We start from the raw sequence: 19,394 nt of genomic DNA, 5'->3' as shown, positions 1-19,394 counted from the left end.
GTTTTATATTAATTTAAATGAATTTTAACAAATATAAACTTTTTATTATAAAATCTCCAAAATAAAAGTTTAGACGTGTCATAATTTATATTTATATTATTAAATTTTATTTTTAAAAATTATATTCCTTTCCGTATTGTGCTAACTCTAGCAACAGAATTTGAATATACTTTCAAAAAGTTTTATTTAAAGCTTACTTCACTATGACGAATTTATAAGCACAGAACTTGAAAAAGTCAGCAAAATGGAAATAATAAATGTTATCGATATGTATTACTTTTCCTAGGGCTGCTGTAATGAATTACTGCAAACTGAATTGCTTAAAACAACAGAAATTTATTCTTTTACAGTTTTGGGGGCCAGAAGTCTAAATTCAGGGTGTTCCAGGGTCAGGCTCCTTCCAAGGTCTCTAAGAAAAATCTTTCCTGGCCTCTTCCAGCTTCCTGAGGTTACTGACGATACTTGATATTCTTTGCCTTTGGTGGCACAACTTCAGTCTCTGCCTCTGTCTCCACGTGGCCTTGTTCTCTGTCTGTCTTTTCCAAATCTCTCTCTCCTTAAGGACACCAGTCTACTGCTGACAGATACTATGGAAGACCTAAATAAATGGAAAGATATATAATGTTCATAGATCAGAAGATTAATTTGGACCAAATGTCAATTATTCTCTAATTTGTTGACAGAATTAATGCAACCCCAGTGAAAATCTCAACAAGACTTTTTGTGGACCTTGTCTAGCTGATTCTAAAATTTGTACGAAAATGAGAAGGATTAAAAATGAAAAACCAATTTTGAAGAGGATCAAAGTTGGAAAAGTTATACTACCTGACCTTAAGAATTATTTTAAAGCTACAGTAATCAAGACTCTGTGGCATTGGTTTAAAGAAATACAAATAGGTCAATGGAATAGGATAGAGTCTAAAAAATTGACTCATAGATATATGTTAATTTTTGGCAAAGGATGCAAAGATTTTTCAATGAAAAATTGTAGTATTTTCAACAAATGGTGCTGGAAAAATCTGATGACAATGTGTAAAAATAAGAACTTTGATTAGAAAAATCAAAATAAATTATAGAGATAAATGTAAAACCTAAAACTATGAAATTTCTAGGGGAAAGTATAGAAGATGATAATTTTTGTGATCTCACATTAGACAAATATTTCTCACTTTTGACATCAATATTTTGATTTATAATAGATAAAGTTGAAGAACTAGATTCATCAAAATTAGAAACTTTTTCTCTTTGATAACAGTTAAGAGAATGAAAACACAAGCTACAGACTGTTAGAAAATATTTTGTAAACCACATGTGATAAAGGTCTTGGATACAGAATAAAGAATTTTCAAAACTCACAAATAAGGAAACCAAAATCTAATAAAAAACAAGTAAAATATATGACGACACTTCACCAAAGAAGATACATATACATATAGCAAAAAGACAGGAAAATACGTTCAACATCATTAGTCATTAAGCTACATGAGATATTACTACACATCTGTTAGATAAGCTAAAATTTAAAAGACCATAATAAATGTTGGCAAGGATGTGTGCAACCAGATCTCTCATATACTGTTGTGAGAAAGAAAAGTAGTAAAACTATTTTGAAAAAAAGTTTAATAGTCTTTTTTTCTTTTTCTTTTTGAGACGGAGTCTCGCTCTGTTGCTAGGCTGGAGTGCAATGGTGTGATCTGAGGTCACTGCAACCTCCGCCCCCTGGGTTCAAGAGATTCTCCTGCCTCAGCCTCCGAGTAGCTGGGACTACAGGCACGTGCCACCATGCCCACCTAATTTTTGTATTTTTAGTAGAGATAGGGCTTCACCATGTTGGCCAGGATGGTCTCGATTTCTTGACCTCGTGATCCACCCACCTTGGCCTCCCAAAGTGCTGGGATTGCAGGCATGAGCCACCGTACCTGGCCTCAATAGTTTCTTAAAAAGTTAAACATACACATTCCATATGATCCAGCTATTCCACTCCTAGGTACTTACTCAGAAGTAATGTAAACATATGTCCACAGAAAGAGTTGTACATATATGTTCATATCAGTTTTATTTGTAATTGTCCAAAGTTCGAACAACCAAAATGTCCATCAACAGGTGAATGGACAATTTATAGCGCATATATACAATGAAATACTATTCAGTTAAAAAAAAATAGAATGAACTATTGATGCTAACATAGATGAATCTCAAAAGAATTTTGCTTAGTAGAAGAAGCCAGACCAAAAATACTACCTGCTTTATGATTCCACATACACAATTTTAAAAAATGCAAACTCATCTATAGTGACATAAAGATCAGAGGTTGCTTAGAGGGTTGTTTCAGTGATGAAAGGAGGTACATAAGAAAATTTTTGGGGTGATGGAATGATTCATTATTTTGATTTTGGTGATGGCTGCACGGAGAGATACATGAGTCAACATTTATCAAATGATGGACGCACTTTATGTGCAGTTCATTATATATCAGTTATATCTCACTAAAGTGGAAACAAATTAGAAGTATCCCACATGTTGACTACTAAAGTTCTCAACTTTCATTTCTTCAGTAGGCTTCTGTAAAGTAAAAATCTGGTGAGCTTAAACAAAAAATCTAGATTTCTATGCCAAATTAATTTTGAGCAGCATAATAGAAATGCCTGGAGTTTTAGGGCATTTCCAAATCGCAGTAAAGTACAGTTTAATTTGTAATAGGACAAGAGGAAGAAAAAAAAGAAAAAGAAAAGGCGGTGGGTGGGGAAATCAGGAAAGGAAACCAAATAGAAACAGGGGAAGTACACTCGGCAGGGGAAGCGGCAAGACTGCACCTACACACTCTCACCCGCCTCTACAGATTCTCTAGGCAGGGGGCTACAAGTGGATTAAAATGTTACAACTCAAGGTAAGTCCTCCACCGCAAAAACTACTCCTCCCAGACTTAGCCCAACCAGCTGGAAACTCCATGCTTGGAGCGCTGAATCTGGCGGGCGGACACCCGCCCCCTCTCCATCCTTCGCCTTCCAGCTGCGCCGCGTCCTGTTCTCCGTCGCCGCCTGGTGGCGGGCGCCCGGGACCCGCAGGCGCTCGGGTGAGGCAGGACTCAAGGCGCGGGGAATAAAGGTCTCCGCAACGGAGGGACGCCGCGTCTACCTCCGGATGCTTTTGCCGCGACTGCATCTTGGCACCAGTCTTACTGCCCTGGAATGCAGTTTCCTCAACGCGGCGCTCACTCTGACTCCTCTCTGCTTTAATCCGTCAGGTCTCAAGTCTTGCGGGTGGGAGTCGGGTGAAGGAGCCGCGTTATATGGTTGTGACACCCACCCCCTGCCCCCATTTTCAGGTCAGAACTTTCATGCCTTTGGAAACGAGGGACCTAGAAGAGCCCTTATTGTAGGAGGATTGTCGCCGTTAGACCTCTAAGCTCCAAAAAACCATGGGGAGACAGAATCCAGGTTGTTCCCTTAAATCCCAAGTAGTATTGTTTTTTCCACCTTAGAGTCCGCCCCCGCCCCCACCTGTCCCATATATTGATCGGCCACTTTGCCACTGCGTTCCAAGGTTTGGAGAGCGTTACAATGCCCCACCGTCCCCAACTCTTAAGTGGCCGACGGTGGGCAGTCCAGAAGCTAGGACCAGACTCATCTGCCTGAGGGCACAGTAGGAGGGACGGAGGGATCTCCCATGAGCTCCGAGGGCGAGGTGAGAACCAACTGTGGGGGGGGAGGGGGGCTTATAACGGGGCAGTTAGGAACGGGCAGAGGTACCCCCACCTCCAGCTTTCCACTCAGGCGAGGAAACTTCGAGACCTTCCCGTCCACACCTGATTGACAGGAGGAAGCTGTCGCGGCCCAGGAGGCGAGTGTGGGTGTGCAGAGGTAGAGACGAAACCTAAAAGCTCGCAGAGCCGGCGAGAGCTTGCCGTCCTGGACGGTACGAGTCTGCGTCTGGTGCCACCTACTCCATCAGGCTGCTTGCTGGGTCCACCAAGCCTGACCCCTCCAGCAGGCTTGGTGATCACGGAGGGGATCACGGAGGGGATCACGGAGTGTGTCCGCCGCCCGGGCTCCTGCCTGCCGGAAAGGGGCTGGGAAGCCAGGATCCCCGCGCGCCACTTCCCCGGCAGCGTCAGTTTCACCCAGGACTGGCTCGTGGTTCCCTCGTGGCTCTGCGCGGAAGTCCGCCTCCGCCCTTCCCTTCCCCATCCTGCGCGCTGCCTCCGCCTCCTTCTTCTGCCTCCACCCTCAACCCCCATCCCCGCCTGACGGGAGCTAGCCCTCAGTCCTCCCGAGCTCTGGTTGTGGGCGCCGGACAAGTCCAAGGCGCCTCCTCCCAATATGGACAGCCGCTACACCAGCACTGCGGGCATCGGGGACTTGAACCAACTGAGCGCTGCCATCCCGGCCACGCGGGTGGAGGTGTCCGTGTCCTGCAGGTGAGGACGCAGCCCTTCCCCTCCCTCCTGCCCTCCTATCTGCGGGGTTGGTAGCACTTGGAGAGCGCTCGGGGTACCACGAGGCTTTGCGCGGGCGAGAAGTTGCCCCATGAGTGGGAAATATCTCAGCAGTGGGGCTGGAGTTATCCTGGGTCAGGTGACACAGGGGAGTGGGAATTAGAAGCGAGTGGTGGGCTCCGGGACTGGGACTTTTTATTTTCTTTCTGGGAAACGCTGTAAAAGTTGACTGGGCTGTGACTCAGCTGCGAGAACACCAGCCGCCGCCCAAATTACAAGCCTGTTTTCCGTCCCAAACCCGGGCTGGATGGTTGCGTGATGATCGGAATCGAAGGGGACAGCACTGCCAAAAGCGCTCGTGACCGCTGCACGCTTCGGCCCGGGACTCCCTCTGCTAGGCGTGTGCAAACCTTCTGTTGCTAGGGTTGGCTCCAACGTCGGCAGCTTTCTCCCCACCCACTTCCTGGAGCCATCCAGCTTGCTTCTCCCCCACGCTTCCGGGCTTTTTGCCTTTTGCCTGATAGTTAGAAATTTCGGCCTTCCTTGTAGACGAATCTATGCCTTACCTAAGATCTGGGAAGTCACGACTTTGTTTTGTTTTGTTTTGTTTGCGGGCCCAGACACATTTGAGTGCTTGTAAGAACTGACTCTCGGCCGGGCGCGGTGGCTCACGCCTGTATTCCCAGCACCTTGAGAGGCCGAGGCGGGCGGATCAGGAGGTCAGGAGTTCGAGACCAGCCTGGCCAATATGGTGAAACCCCCGTCTTTACTGAAAATACGAAAATTAGCTGGGCGTGGTGGCGGGCACTTGTAGTCCCAGCTACTCGGGAGGCTGAGACAGGAGACTCGCTTGAACCCAGGAGGTGGAGGTTGTAGTGAGCCGAGATCGCGCCACTGCACTCCAGCCTGGGCGACATTGCAAGACTCCATCTCAAAAATAAATAAATAAAATAAAATAAAATAAAATAAAAAATTAAAAAAATTAAAAGAAGGAAAAAAAAAAAAAAAAAAAGCTGACTTTCAACCCTGTCCAGAGACTGTGAATTGCAAACTCGTTGTCCTGACGTTCTTCCGGTTAGTTGCCCTGTAAATAAGGCAACATCACTGCTATATTGTAGACGATTTTGAGAAGGAGATAAGCGACAGTGCTAAATTGGTATTGGCCACTAGTTTGCGAATTAATATTGACCCTAAAGCCCACTCCCATGTTTGCATAATTGGGTCTGTCTCACTGGAAAACTGCCTCCTCATTTATCTATTTTTGCCCTAAGATTGTTTTTATGCCCTCAAATCCTCCCTTTCCTTTCCTTAGCAAACTTGCCTTGAAGAAATCTAATAAATTTGAGTAATCTTGATGTAAATAAGTTTAAAATTCCATCAGTCTTAACATTGCATTTTCACAAACTGACGCTAAAGCCAAAGGAATTCTTTTCTAGGGGTGGAAATTCGAGCACCAGCAACCCTAGTAGAAGTATTATTTGAGGGTAGAGGACAGCCTTTAGCCCTGAAACTATCACCTGATTGTTTGCTCTGCCGCCTCTTAAGACTGATCTGGGAGTATGGAAATAATCATGCTGATAATGATAGCTAACATTAAGCTCTTGCCTTATTGCTGTCACTGTTTTAAGTGCTGCCTGAGATTTTTCTGTCAATGGAACAGGTGAAGCTGTATGGAAAATTGTTTAGAAAATTCACAGGACTTTTTCTGTTCTCTGAAGCTGGCTTTGGATGTTAGAGGGAAGTTATTGGTATATACAGATAATGGATAGCCAAAGGTCCTGCAATAATAGCATTACTAGAGTTCTTATCCTCTACTCAACAGTCTGCAAAGTCTAAATGGCATGTGGCCTGTACTTGGAATGAATATAAAAGAATATTGTCAATGAAATCTGAATTTTTCCATGAGCTTTTTAAGGGAAATTATACCTAAACTGGTCATTGTGCCAGTAGGTCCCACGTTTAATGCAGCCCCTTTTTTGATGCACGTTTTCTGTGAGTGTGCTGGGCAATTTGTTTCAGTTTGCTGCCTTGGTACCTGGAAATCCCTTGTTCCAGCTTTTTTTCATAACATTGCTTTGACATTTTATTTTTAATTTTTAAGATTTCTAATAGGAAAAAAAAAAATTCCTGAAAGAGAATGCAAATACTTAGTGTCAAGCATCTCTGCCAGGGCCACTAGTGCTTAGTCTATTGTTTGAGTTGCTTCTGACTCAGCTTACTATTTACTATAAGTTTGAGATAAAAAGCATCTTTTGGGCAAACAAAAACATAATTAAATACCCAAGTTAGTGCCTTTGGAATAGGTTCAGGAATAGTTCCTGAAAAGGTGGGTTAAATTTATTTTTAATACATTAAAATTCAAAAATAAAAATATTTGAGTATTGTTGGATCTTGTAACCATAGAAGGTGGTTTAGTTTGGGCTTTGGCATCAGAGACCTAAGTAAAAATTCTAGCTTTGTGACTTGTTCTTGCTATCTTGGGGTAAGTTCTTATTCAGTCTGTCTAAGCATTCTTATCTCCAAAAATCAGAATAATTATGGTATTTTCCTTATATAGAGTGTTACCAAAGTGATGTGTGAAAGCGCTTACACAATGCATGAAACAAAAACATGTTTTCAAAAATGTTAGCTATTATTATAATATTGAAAATAACATTTGTTGAATAAATGTGTTATGTATGATTCAGGTATGGAATTCTGTAAAAGTCCTTCTCTTTTGAACTTCAATAAGTTGGTTAAATAACACAGGGATAGAACCAGCATTGGGATACCTGTTCCCTCTTTCTCTATCTTTAATGTGCATCAAGAACATGTTTTGTAGAAAGTTTGTGGGGATTTCACTTAGCAACAAGGCACAGTTGAAGGCCTCTAAGCTTTACTATGGGCAGGCAGAGTAAGGAATTCCCTTGCCTTACTATACCAGAGACTTCTGAGGATTTGCCGACACTTCAAAAGCAGCTCAGATTTGAATAGGTTCTTTCTTTCTCTCCTTTCTTTTCTTTTCTTTCTTTCTCTCTCTTTTCTTTCTTTCTTTCTTTTCTTTTCTTTCTTTCTTTCTTTTCTTTTCTTTCTTTCTTTCTTTCTTTCTTTCTTTCTTTCTTTCTTTCTTTCTTTCTTTCTTTCTTTCTTTCTTTTTCTTTCTTTTTCTTTCTTTTTTCTCTTTCCTTTCCTTTTCTTTTGTTTTCTTTTCTTCTTTTCCTTTCTTTCTTTCACCTCCTTTCACTGTCCCCTATCATTAAAAGCTTTATGGCGAAGTTTTTATCTGCATTTTGGGGAAGGTGAAAAAGATCAACAATTGAAGCTTGAATATAATTCATGGAAATAATTTAGTCTGTTTATTCATCAAGTGTCTGAGTGCCTTTTATATGTCTATGTTTATGCTAGGGTCTATGAGAAATGCAAAAGACATTCTCTTCTCTGAAAATGTAAAATCTGATTGGGAGAGAAACATTACATAAGACATGGTAACAGGGCTAAATTCAAAGATGAGGCTCATGCATGAGGAGGGAAAGGACCATTGTAGAATAGGGTGCTTGGAATATATTACAAAGGGGAGATGGGGCTTGGGCAGAGACAAGCTGGATAGGCATGGTTTGGATTAGTGAAGGGACAGTGTACATGGAAGTTTTGCAGTGGCTATAAATTTGGTGTGTTAAGGGGGTGGGAGGTACCCTTTTCTATATGTATTTATACAGAGGCAAGCTCCTGCTGTTTGACTTCCTTCCTTTTCTACCCATTGTCTAGCTCTTCTTGCATTCATTTTCCTTTATTGTATAAATTTGTAGATTTTTAAATTAATTAACTTACTTAATTAACTAAAAATGCCTGTAGCTGAAATGACACAACCTTGAGAGATAAACTAAGGTAATATTTCCATTTTGTTCTGAAAGCTTATTACTATAGAATTAGGTAAACTCACTGGGAAAACTAATATGCAGTAATCTCCTGTTTTCCTTGGGTCCTTGATTTGTTGCACTATTTCACTGATTTTTGCCATTTTCTCTGATTGAGAAGTAAGCTTATCAATTATAAAAGCAGTGAGAATATTGTGTATTTCTCGACTTTGTATGTTAGGTATCAAATGTACATCCTGTCACAGAAATAATCCTATAATGGTGATAATACTGACTATTTTTTTATTTGAGATGGAATCTCACTCTGTGGCCCAGGCTGGAGTGCAGTGGTGCGATCTCTGCTCACTGCAACCTCCACTTCCCGGGTTCAGGTGATTCTCCTGCCTCAGCCTCTCGAGTGGCTGAGATTACAGGTGCCTACCACCATGCCCAGCTAATTTTTGTATTCTTAGAAAATTAGAGATGGGATTTCACCATGCTGGTCTGGAACTCTTGACCTCAAGTGATCCACTCACTTTGGCTTCCCAAAATGCTGGGATTACAGGCCTGAGCCACTGCCCCCCGGCCAATACTGACTAAACGTTAAAGTGGAAGGAAGACTATGAAGTGGAAAAGGGTTGAGTACCTACTTTGTGCTAGGCATTCTAAAAAGCCCTTCCTGACCTGGTATAAGTCTATTGCCTCATCTCCCATCACTCCTTGCACGAACCCAGCAACTATATATAGTCTAATAAACAGGTGCTTGCCATAGACCAAAATGCATACCAGATAAATACGACTAAAAAATACTCCTAAAAGGTACAGTCCCAAAGCGTGAGGGTTCATCCTAGACAACCAAACTCCTCATGCTTATGTGGCTACACAGGTGCTGCTCTTTGCCCTGCCCTACCTCCCTTCCCCTTCTTTTCTGAATTAGGCTGTGCTCCTAAGTTGGATTAGTCCCAAAGTAGCCGGGGTGTGCCAGTGTCATAGGTATATTACAAATCTTAGTCTTTCTACTCTCCTTGAGGACAAGTTTTGTCTCTTTCATGTCTATGTACTGTATTCTGAGCTTGGCACAGAATATGTAGTTAGTAAATGTTTGATGCTGTAGTTCTATAGCCAAACTGTCTAATGTGGGGAGGGGGGTTTCTCCTGTTAAAATATCATTCTTAGGTCCCATAGCAGATCTACTGAATCAAAATCTCTGGGGATGGGACCCAGGAATCTGAGCTTTTAACAAGTTCATCCTGTGCTGGTTATACACACTAATTCTTTTAATCTCCTGGTTTCATGAGTAAGTGACTCTGACTGTAGTCCCTTGATCTGAGTTAGTAATACCCACCCTACTAGGGTGTTAGGAAGATACTTTTTGATGGTGTGCTGGAGCTTAAATGGGTTTGGGAACAACCCATTGTTTGTAAGTCAGTTGTTAAAGTGACTATTAAAAATTGAATTATATAAACAATATTAAATTATATTAAAAATAAATGTAAGAAATGCTGAAAGGTTATAACTTCCTAATTGCTTTACTACATTTTACTGTCATCTATTTTTTTTTTTTTATAATCACCGATTCTCTATTTTTTAATCTCTGCATTGAAAGTATTCTTCAGTGGTGTGCTGCTTCTGTTCTCTTCCCAATTCATGTATACCACCTTGGCAGCTTGAAATCAGCCATAATGGGAATATTTACACCATGGAAATTGGCAAACATGGCAAATCAGTGCTTGACTTACCCTTTTGTCATCTATACTTAAGAAAGCATTCTGTGGGTATCAGTTGGCTCTATGGAGTTTATAATAGAAGTACTATATGTAACTTACTATTTGTAGATTGTGTGCCAAGCTACATACTCTACATATCAGTAAAATATAACAAATTTTGTACACAGACACACATTCGGCTTTTTATTGGGGAGCTTGTTTTAAAATATATACTTGCACATCACTGTTTATGGACTTTTTATAAAAAATATATATAAAAGTAAATTATTGTTGTTTGTCTGGTTCAGTTCTGGCTATTATAATAAAGTACCAGAGACAAGGTGACTTACTAACATCATAGATTTATTTCTCACAGTTCTCGAGGATGGATATCTGCAATCAGGGTGCCTAAATAGTCAAGTTCTTGTGAGAGCTTTTTTTCAGGTTACTGGGGCTGCCAGCTTCTCACTTTCACATGGTCTACAGAGAGGGAGAGAGTTCTCTGGGGTTCCTTTCATTAGGACACTATTCCCATTCATAAGGGCACCATCATCATGGCCTAATCATCTCCCAAAGGCCCAACGTCCTAATATCATCACATCGGGGGTTAGGATATCAACATATGAATTTTGGGGGGACACAAACATTCAGTTCATAACACCATTGTTAGATTGTCATTATTAGAAGTGGTAGTGTCAAGTTCAGCACTATCTCTGGTCTTCCTTCTCTACTGCAATAAGTGGGGTTGTATGATTTTATAATCCATAAAAGTTGTGACAGCAATTATATTGCAGTAGGAACTTACATACTTTTAAATTTCTCCCTCTGCTTTTCATGTGGTCCTCTCTACACCTTTATTCTTCTCTTACTTTGAAGTTGTATTTTTCTTTCCCTGTTTCTCAATCCACTGGTGGCAGATCCTTTGCAAGTTTACATGTTACAAGTCCAGCTACACTTAGTTATTAACTGACCACCTGCGAAAACAAAGTTACATTCCGAGAGACAGCGTCTGAGCCTTTTTGGAGTTGGCCGTTTCAGGTAGATACCTGTGCTGTTCTAATGATCTGTGGCGAAAGGAATCAAAGTGGTCAAACACAACAGTTGGAGGCTCTACCTTAGTCCACATTGGTTCATCTCTTAGCACACTTTACCTTTCTTTAGTCAGACAAAAAATTTGAAGGTACTATGTAAATAGGTTGTCAAATGATGTTGTTAGCTGATAAATTAAGTTATATAAGCTAGGGATATTAGACTGCCTGTTGTGCTGTGAATGAGCCATATGACAGGTAGACGGAGGGTAAAGTTGTTGTAGACCGTAACATCCTATTCTGTCTCTGCACCTCCTGAGATCCTGCCGTTCAAGATTGTAGTCATCCCATAGTGCCTTTTTTGATCACATTTAGGTTTGTCTTAGCCCCAGAGTTTCAGTAAAATTTGTCCTGGGAACTTTCTGAACTGTGGCATTGAAGTCTTAATGTGAGAGTTGCCCTGGTATATATTTTTTTTTTTCAGAGAAACACCTTATTTAACATTATTGTTCCACCAATATTTTAATCTGCTTGTATTTTTTAGCATTTGGGGCCTGAGGGATTCTAAAACAGCCCTGGTATGTGGAGAATGCTAGTCTAGAAGCAGTTTAAAGGACAGGATCCCACAGGAGAGGGTGGTAATAGCTGTGCTCCTTTAGGTCTGTTATTTGTGTTGTAACAGGCAGAAGCCTACATCCTCTATTTGAGTTTACTCAAGGCTGAGAAGAAATACAATTCCTTTCAAAGAGATTTCATCCAGTTCTTAGCCTATTTGAAAGCCAGTTTTGTTTAGCATTGAGGAATGTGGTGTAGGGGTAGATTAGCTCTACCACTTAATATCTCTGAAACATCTGTTCCTCAGTTTCCTCATCTGTAAAGTGGGGATAATAATAGCCCCTACTTCTTATCTTTTCTTTGAGGATTAAGTAAGTTAATACATGTAAGTAAGATAAAACACTGCTGTGACATTAGTTAAGCACTTGATGATTACAAAAAGATAATAAAAAAATTAAAATCCTTCACTATTCCATCAGACTATGAGCAAATGAGTTCATTTCTGTCTCATGTATAGCATCACATTTATATTCTCTCTCTGTGTATATTAATATATACACACATATATAATATATAATACAATATGTAATATATTAATTGTGTGTATATAATATAGAATATAATTATATACTCTATACAATATTTCTTCTGTACTTTTCTATTAATATTATATCATGAATATGTTGTTGGCTATTAGTCTTTGGAAACATAACCTTCCATGTCTGTGCAGTATTCTATTATATGGTTGTACTATATTTATTTAACTTAACTCTTGTTTTCCAAAATTTATTTCAAAAAGTTGCTATTCGAAACAGTGTTAAAAATGAGTATCGTCTGTCACAAACGTCTAACATCTCTGATTTTTTTTTTTTTTCCTGGGAATAGTTTTCTGGAACTGAAATGATTAATAAGCTATCTTCTCAAAGGGATTTTAGTAGCTTGTTTTGGTTACTTCCATCCCATTCCTATTTAAATACGCAGAATCAAGGCTAAACTACTGGCTGCACTTTTCTAAATACTTTTATTACCATAAGAACGTTGCATTTAGAGATTAATGAGAATTTGAGGCAGCAGAGTATAGCAGCAAGAAAATGGAATTAGAAATCAGACAGATGTCTTTAAATCTCATTTTTATCCCTTTTTGGAATGTTATTTTGGGTAACCTGTTTCAACTTTTGGAACCTCATTTCCTAATCTGTAACATAGAAATGATTTAAAAACCAAAATTTCAAGGTTGTTGGATAAGTAAATGAAATAAAGTCTGTACAATGTCCAGCCTGTCACAAGAAAAGCGCTAAGTAGCTACTAGTCTTATTCCAGTTTCTTCAGCGTTTTACTATGTGGCACACACAACATAGAATAAGGTATCTGTGCTTTGGAAAATTTACAGTCAATTTGGGGAGTCATAGAAACATAGAACCAAAGTGACAGTGATAAAGCTGCATGTTATCCCATGCTGATTAATTCAATGTGGAGAGAGTGTGGAATAAAACAGTGGTTAGAATAGTGTGGATTTATAAATGCACACTCAGTTTCTACAGATTCCACCCCATAGGCCCACTTCTGCCAAGACACAATCGGTCATGTGGGATTTGACAGGTAGGAGGTAGTCTGCTATAATAATCAAGTTTTAGAACCAAAGAACATTCTTGTATCTGTCCAATAAAATCAATGGGCTGATATTTAAGACAGGTCTTTTGTGTTGGACATGATAAAACAGATACTGCAGTAGTTGCCAACACAGGCTGAGGGAAGGCAAGTATTTATTGCCCTTAATAAAATAGGATGTATTTAAAAGGTGCCTGCCCCAGGGACCTATGTTCACTCCCTGATACACAATACCTTAATGTTGGCAAACTTAATGACAACTTTCAGTGTTAATGCCTCTCCAGCCAGGACCATTAGCTACCAGACATTCTTGTTCAAATTGTGAGGTTTTTTGTCAGGTTTATTCTGTGAAGAATAATGCTCCAGACCTTCTGAGGGAATTGTCAGCTGATTTTCTGAAACTCTGAAGAAACAAAATATCATTGATAGTTCCCAGCAAATATTTCTATTTATTAGACAGTAAAGGAATTCAAATATAAGCTGTTTCAATGAAGCCAAGAAGCATGCAACTTTTGGACATTTGCCATCTTTTTTTAAAAAAATTAATCTCAAAATCTAACTCTTTGTCAGACAATGTATACAGTGGTTAATGTGGGCTAATTCAATCTTTGCCATTCTGAAAAGAGGTGATGTTATGTCCTGTTTTATAAGTGAAGAAATTGAGGTTTAGAGAGAATATAAGTAATTTGGTCGAAGTCACATATCTAGTAAGTGGCAAAGGTGAGTTCCTAATCCATATATGTCTAATTCCTAAGCATATGCTTATGACCATTAGCTATATTATGTTGTTCTTCCATAAATTCTTTATCATGAATTCTTTATTGTAGGCTTGAAGAGTGGAACTCTTTTCTGTCAATATGAGTGTGTTAGTAACTAAAAAAAAATTACAAAGCTTAGGAGACGCAATTATAATAGATGATATCAACACTACTCTACCACAAAGGAAATATTTCTCAGAGGATGCAAAATACAGAATTCTTTCCTGTTTTTCTGTTCCCTACTGTTGAGAGCTTTGAGTAGAGAAATTCACAGGAGTGGCATAAAACTTTAACCATGTGATGTTTTATATCCGGTATTGATTCTTATCTTTTTCTGGTGCTGAGTTACCTAATGAAGATGTCGGAAATTAAGTAATGAGAAGACTATTTAGCTAGAAATCAGCAGGCAGAGTGAGATGAAAACTAAATACTAGAGAGAGGTGATGGACTGGGCAAATGAAAAGAAAGAAAAGTTCATTGAATTGACTATGTGATATTCGAATTTACCAGTGGAGTTGAGAATTGACCTCAGGCCCTACCATTTCAGTCCAGTGCTTTCTTAGTACTGGGAAAGTCACCGTTTAACTTGCTAGTTTTTCACTAATACTTAATTCCAGAGTTTCCCTTTATGGCAAATTCTTTCTTCAGAATTTCATGTAAGTAAAATAACTACTTAGATATTAACAATGTCAGTACATTGTTCTGAACTATATGAATTGTGGCATGAGTTTGTAAAAGTCAATTTTTTCTTACCTTGCTAATTAGCTTCATGCTCTCTCTCTCTCTGTGTATGTAAAATAAGTAACAAGTGACACATTAATTTTATTAAGAATGATCTCAAATGTCAGAGAGTGTAATGAACCAGAGATATGATTATAATTGCCATTACTGGTTGAAACCAACACATATCTCCGCCTTAGCATAATAGTGGTTTTATAATCATTTTGAGAAATATAATTGTTTCTCACTGTCTGCAGATCCTTATTGCATCCGTCTCCTGTAACTCTGAGCATTCCTACAAACCTGTTTTATCTAAATGTACTCCTATAAAGGAGCACTCTTTTATCTAAATGTACTACTATTTGTGGATTTTTCAGGTAATTGAAAGTAACACAAACATTATTCATTAATGTCTTAAATAGGTTTTCATGTTTCCAAGCTATAAGCAAAGAATATGAGTGAGAGAGAGAGAGAGAGAGAGAGAGAGAGAGAGCGCTAGAGTGAGAGCAAGCAAGACTAACGTGAGAACTACACCAGAATAATAAATGTATTTGCTAAACCCATCTCAATTACCTACGATTTTAGATGTAGCTTATTATCTGACTTATCTTGGTATCTCCACTCTCAAATTAATTATGGAAACAGAGATATTAGAAAGTTGATTACAATTGATTTTTATGCCAGTGGTTTCATCCAAAGCCCCTTGTAGGCATGGAGGAAAGGAGACATAATCAATATCAGGTTACTAGTGAACTTCTCTCTTAATTGATAATTTAAATTAGTCAATTAAATTTTTTTTTTTTGGGAAAAATTTGAAATATGCTACCTAAAAGATGATTGATTTTTTAACTTAAGATGTGTCTTATAATGGCCTTAATTTCTTTGTTTCACTTAAATCACTGTGCCATTGGAATGTCATATATATGGCATCTTGCTTCCTTGTGGAACACTTCAGCAAAGAAACAGCATCTGGTCTGTTTCTGGAACTAGCTCTGTGACCTTTGACAATCATTCCACTTCATTGGATCTTAGATCATATAGTAAGGTTGGGTCTCTGGTCAAGATGACCTATGATATTACTTGGAGGTTCATAATTTTATGATTGGAGAAGCAGGACCTTGAAATATAATGGAGGCATACTCCAGTTTAAAGAAATAATGTGATTGTCAAAGCCCATTGTAAACCAGCTCAACCAGGTGGTGATAATTTATGTTTAATAAAACAAACAAAAAAGGATATTTTACTTTCAAAATATTTATCTCAGAATGTCTTTAAATAGACAATTCCTCTAGTGTATTTAAAATGATATTGATATATGAATTTTAATTTTAATCAGAACAACAAGTACAGATATAGAGTAAAATTTATTATATTTGAGTTTTTTAAATAAAGAAGGTTTGTGAAGAAAAAGTAATAGGGAAAGGAGTAGTATTGTTACTGGAAAGGGGTCCCAACCCAGACACCAAGAGAGGGTTCTTGGATCTCGTGCAAGAAAGAATTCAGGGTGAGTCTATATAGTAAAGTGAAAGCAAGTTTATTAAGAAAGTTAAGGACTAAAAGAAGGGCTACTCCATAGGCAGAGCAGCACCAGGGTGGCCGGTTGCCCATTTTTATGGTTATTTCTTGATTATATGCTAAAAAGGGGGGGGATTATTCATGCCTCCCCTTTTTAGAACATATAGGGTAACTTTCTGATGTTACCATGGCATTTGTAAACTGTGATGGCGCTGGTGGGAGTGTAGTAGTGAGGATGACCAGAAGCCACTCTCATTGCCATGTTGGTTTTGGTGGGCTTTGGTTAGCTTCATTGTGACAGCTTGTTTTATCAGCAAGGTCTTTATGACCTGTATCTTGTGCTGACCTTCTATCTTATTCTGTGACTAAATGCCTTAACCTCTTGGCAGTGCAGCCCAGGAGGTCTCAGCCTTATTTTACCCAGCCCCTATTCAAGATGGAGTTGCTCTGGTTCAGACACCTCTGACAGTATTAATATATATTTAGAAAACCTTAATTTCCTCCAAACAGTTTAACTTTGTTGCCATATTACACTTGATTTTCTAGACATAGGCTCTTAAACCTTTGGGTGATCATGAGACTTTAAAAATGTAGGGTCTAATTCCAGTGTCTAAGGTTTTTTTTTTTTTTTTTTTTTTTTTTTTAAATAACTATTATGATAGATTATTTCTAATACCAACTACTTGCTATTTCAATGTCCTCATTTTCCTTAATATTCTCTCCAAGGGTTGTCAAGTTCTGCTGTTGCTGTTCTAGTTTTTTCTCTCAACGGAAATCTATAACAAATTGTATTCGTGGAAATGAAGAGTGTTTGATATGAATAGATATCTGTGCCTTTTCAGTAATTTATTTTTCTAATATGTTACTTTAAAAAAATCATTTATGTCTCTTTGTCAAATAGAGAGTTTTTAGTAAAGATGTCAGATGGATTCGGTCTTGTGTGCTTCTTCTGATCAGTTGTCTCTGAGTGTGGGCTAACTAGGCTTTCTGGAACAGTTGACTTTCAAAATGAAATAAGCCAATACTATGAGTCATGTATGCTATTACTTCCCTACCATTATAATGCTTGACTTACTATATTTCATAAGCTTTATGAATGGTTTTAGTACTTTTAAAATCACCTTATCAGTCACCAAGACTTGTTTGTTCCATTCTCCAAAGTGTCGGTAACCTCCTTTCCATTTCTGCTATCTCCACTCTGGTTCAAGAAGTAACCATTTTTCCTCTTCTTCACATATGTATTGAGCTTCACATGTTTAGTTAGCTTTGTAAACAAAGGTTGAATTACATGATTTTTCTTTGCAGAAACTTCCACTGTTTCAGCGTGTCCCCTTTGTTTACAGAGTAAAGTCCAAGTACACCAGCATGTGTTCAGAGTACTTACTCATCCTGTCCAGATTCCTTTCCCAGTATCATCTCAGACATGAGCACCAGCCAAAGTGGACTAGGTGTTAATTCCCACATTCCTTTGTATCTTCCCTTTCCCCACCCTTGTTGGTACTTTCCTACAGCCTGAGAAGCCTTTCCCCCATTTGCAGCTCTCCTTGCTTGGTTGTCAAGATTTACCTCACTCAGTGCAATTTGTGTTATTTTACTAGATTCTTGAAATTGAAATTAATTGTTGCTTCCTTGGAGTTCCCAGACAACATTTCTTGTGCATTCTTTTTGTTCTATTTTGACTTAAAAATTTTTAGGTTTTTGCACACCTGTCTCCTCAACCAAGTTTAAAAATACCTATTTGTTTTATCATTGATTATTGCAAAACCAGATTTTGTGCTTTGCACATGAAAGGTTTTCAGTAAATGTTTGCCACTTGATAGATTGGAAGAATGAATGTGGATATCTATAAATTTGAATATGTTTATACCCTTAAAAATATTAGTTTGTATTTCCCAGGCGAGGTGGCTCATGCCTGTAATCCCAGCACTTTGGGAGGCTGAGGCGGGCAGATCACATGAGGTTGGGAGTTTGAGACCAGCCTGACCAATATGGAGGAACCCTGTCTCTACTGAAAGTACAAAATTAGCCCAGTGTGGTGACACCTGCCTGTAATCCCAGCTACTAGGGAGGCTGAGGCAGGAGAATCACTTGAACCTGGGAAGCGGAGGTTGTGGTGAGCCGAGTTCGTGCCATTGCATTCCAGTCTGGGCAACAAGAGTGAAAACTCCATCTCAGGAAAAAAAAAAAAAAAAAAAAAAAAATTAGTTTATCCACATAGTGAAAACATTAAAATGCCTGATTTTGCTATTCAGTAAAAATATAATTATTGAATCTTTGTTTATATAATGTTCTACAAAGTTTTATTTGTGAAGAAATGATAAACAAATAAATTTAAATTAAAACACATTGTCCTCAAGCAGAGCAAAGCTAATTTTAGAAGTGGCCACAGTACCTGCTAAATATTGACAGATAATTTGGCCAGGTGCAGTGGCTCATGCCTATAATTCCAGCACTTTGGGAGACCGAGGTGGGTGGATCATGTGAGGTTGGGAGTTTGAAATCAGCCTGGACAACAGGGTAAAACCCCATCTCTACTAAAAAATACAAAAGTCAGCCAGGTATGGTGGTAGCGGCTCATAATCCCAGATACTTGGCAGGACAAGGCAGGAGAATCTTTTCAACCCAGGAGGCAGAAGTTGCAGTGACCTGAAACTATGCCACTGCACTCCAGGTTGGGTGACAGGGTGAGACTCTCTCTCTCAAAAAAAAAAAAAAAAAAAAAACAAATATAAATATACATTTATATATATATATAAATGTTAACAGATAATTTGCTTAATCTGGGCATGAATACAATGCAAAAAAGAATATAATTTGCATGTGTGATATCCTATATAAAATACCTAAGTAGAAAAATAAGTAAACATATCTTTTACTCAAGGAAAATTTTTGTCTTGGGGAATAATATTTCTTAAAGTACTTGGTGAACTAATAAAGTCCAGCAGCACATGATGGTTTCACTTGGGTATAATCTAGGGTAGGAAGAGCTGTTTGGTGGCCTGGCCACTTGAGGAAGCAAAAATTTGTTTATGTGCCGATGTACTTCTTCCAGACTCTGTATTTTTTATCACTAATTTAAATTTTGTGCCACACAATGCAAAACAAAATTTTAGAAAAGCCAAAATCCAACTGAAGAAAAGTGTCAAGGATGAGAAGATGGAAAACAATGCTTTCTATAAAAAAAGGAAAAGACAGAACTTGTTTACACATGTTCAAGTTAAAAATGAGCAAGTTTA

At 38.7% G+C, this 19,394-nt stretch overlaps 1 protein-coding gene and 1 long non-coding RNA gene across 2 annotated transcripts in view; one reads left to right on the top strand and one right to left on the bottom strand.

The window, feature by feature from the left end:
* Positions 1-316: 316 nt before the first annotated feature.
* Positions 317-4,156, bottom strand: LOC140712754 (uncharacterized). Its single transcript, XR_012094480.1, has 2 exons — positions 3,756-4,156; positions 317-598 (listed from the first exon to the last, which is right to left on the bottom strand). It is a non-coding gene; the product is annotated as an uncharacterized lncRNA (long non-coding RNA).
* Positions 4,157-4,211: 55 nt separating this feature from the next.
* The window catches only part of CPNE8 (copine 8), a 232,524-nt gene continuing 217,341 nt past the window's right edge, over positions 4,212-19,394 (top strand). The window contains exon 1 of the mRNA XM_007968140.3: positions 4,212-4,417. Within this exon, the coding sequence (XP_007966331.1) occupies positions 4,320-4,417 (98 nt within the window). The 5' untranslated portion in view covers positions 4,212-4,319. The remainder of the gene's footprint in view (positions 4,418-19,394) is intronic.

Source organism: Chlorocebus sabaeus, chromosome 11 (genome assembly GCF_047675955.1).
Source record: "Chlorocebus sabaeus isolate Y175 chromosome 11, mChlSab1.0.hap1, whole genome shotgun sequence".
Classification (NCBI taxonomy): domain Eukaryota; kingdom Metazoa; phylum Chordata; class Mammalia; order Primates; family Cercopithecidae; genus Chlorocebus; species Chlorocebus sabaeus.
This window is presented reverse-complemented; position numbering and strand designations above follow the sequence as displayed.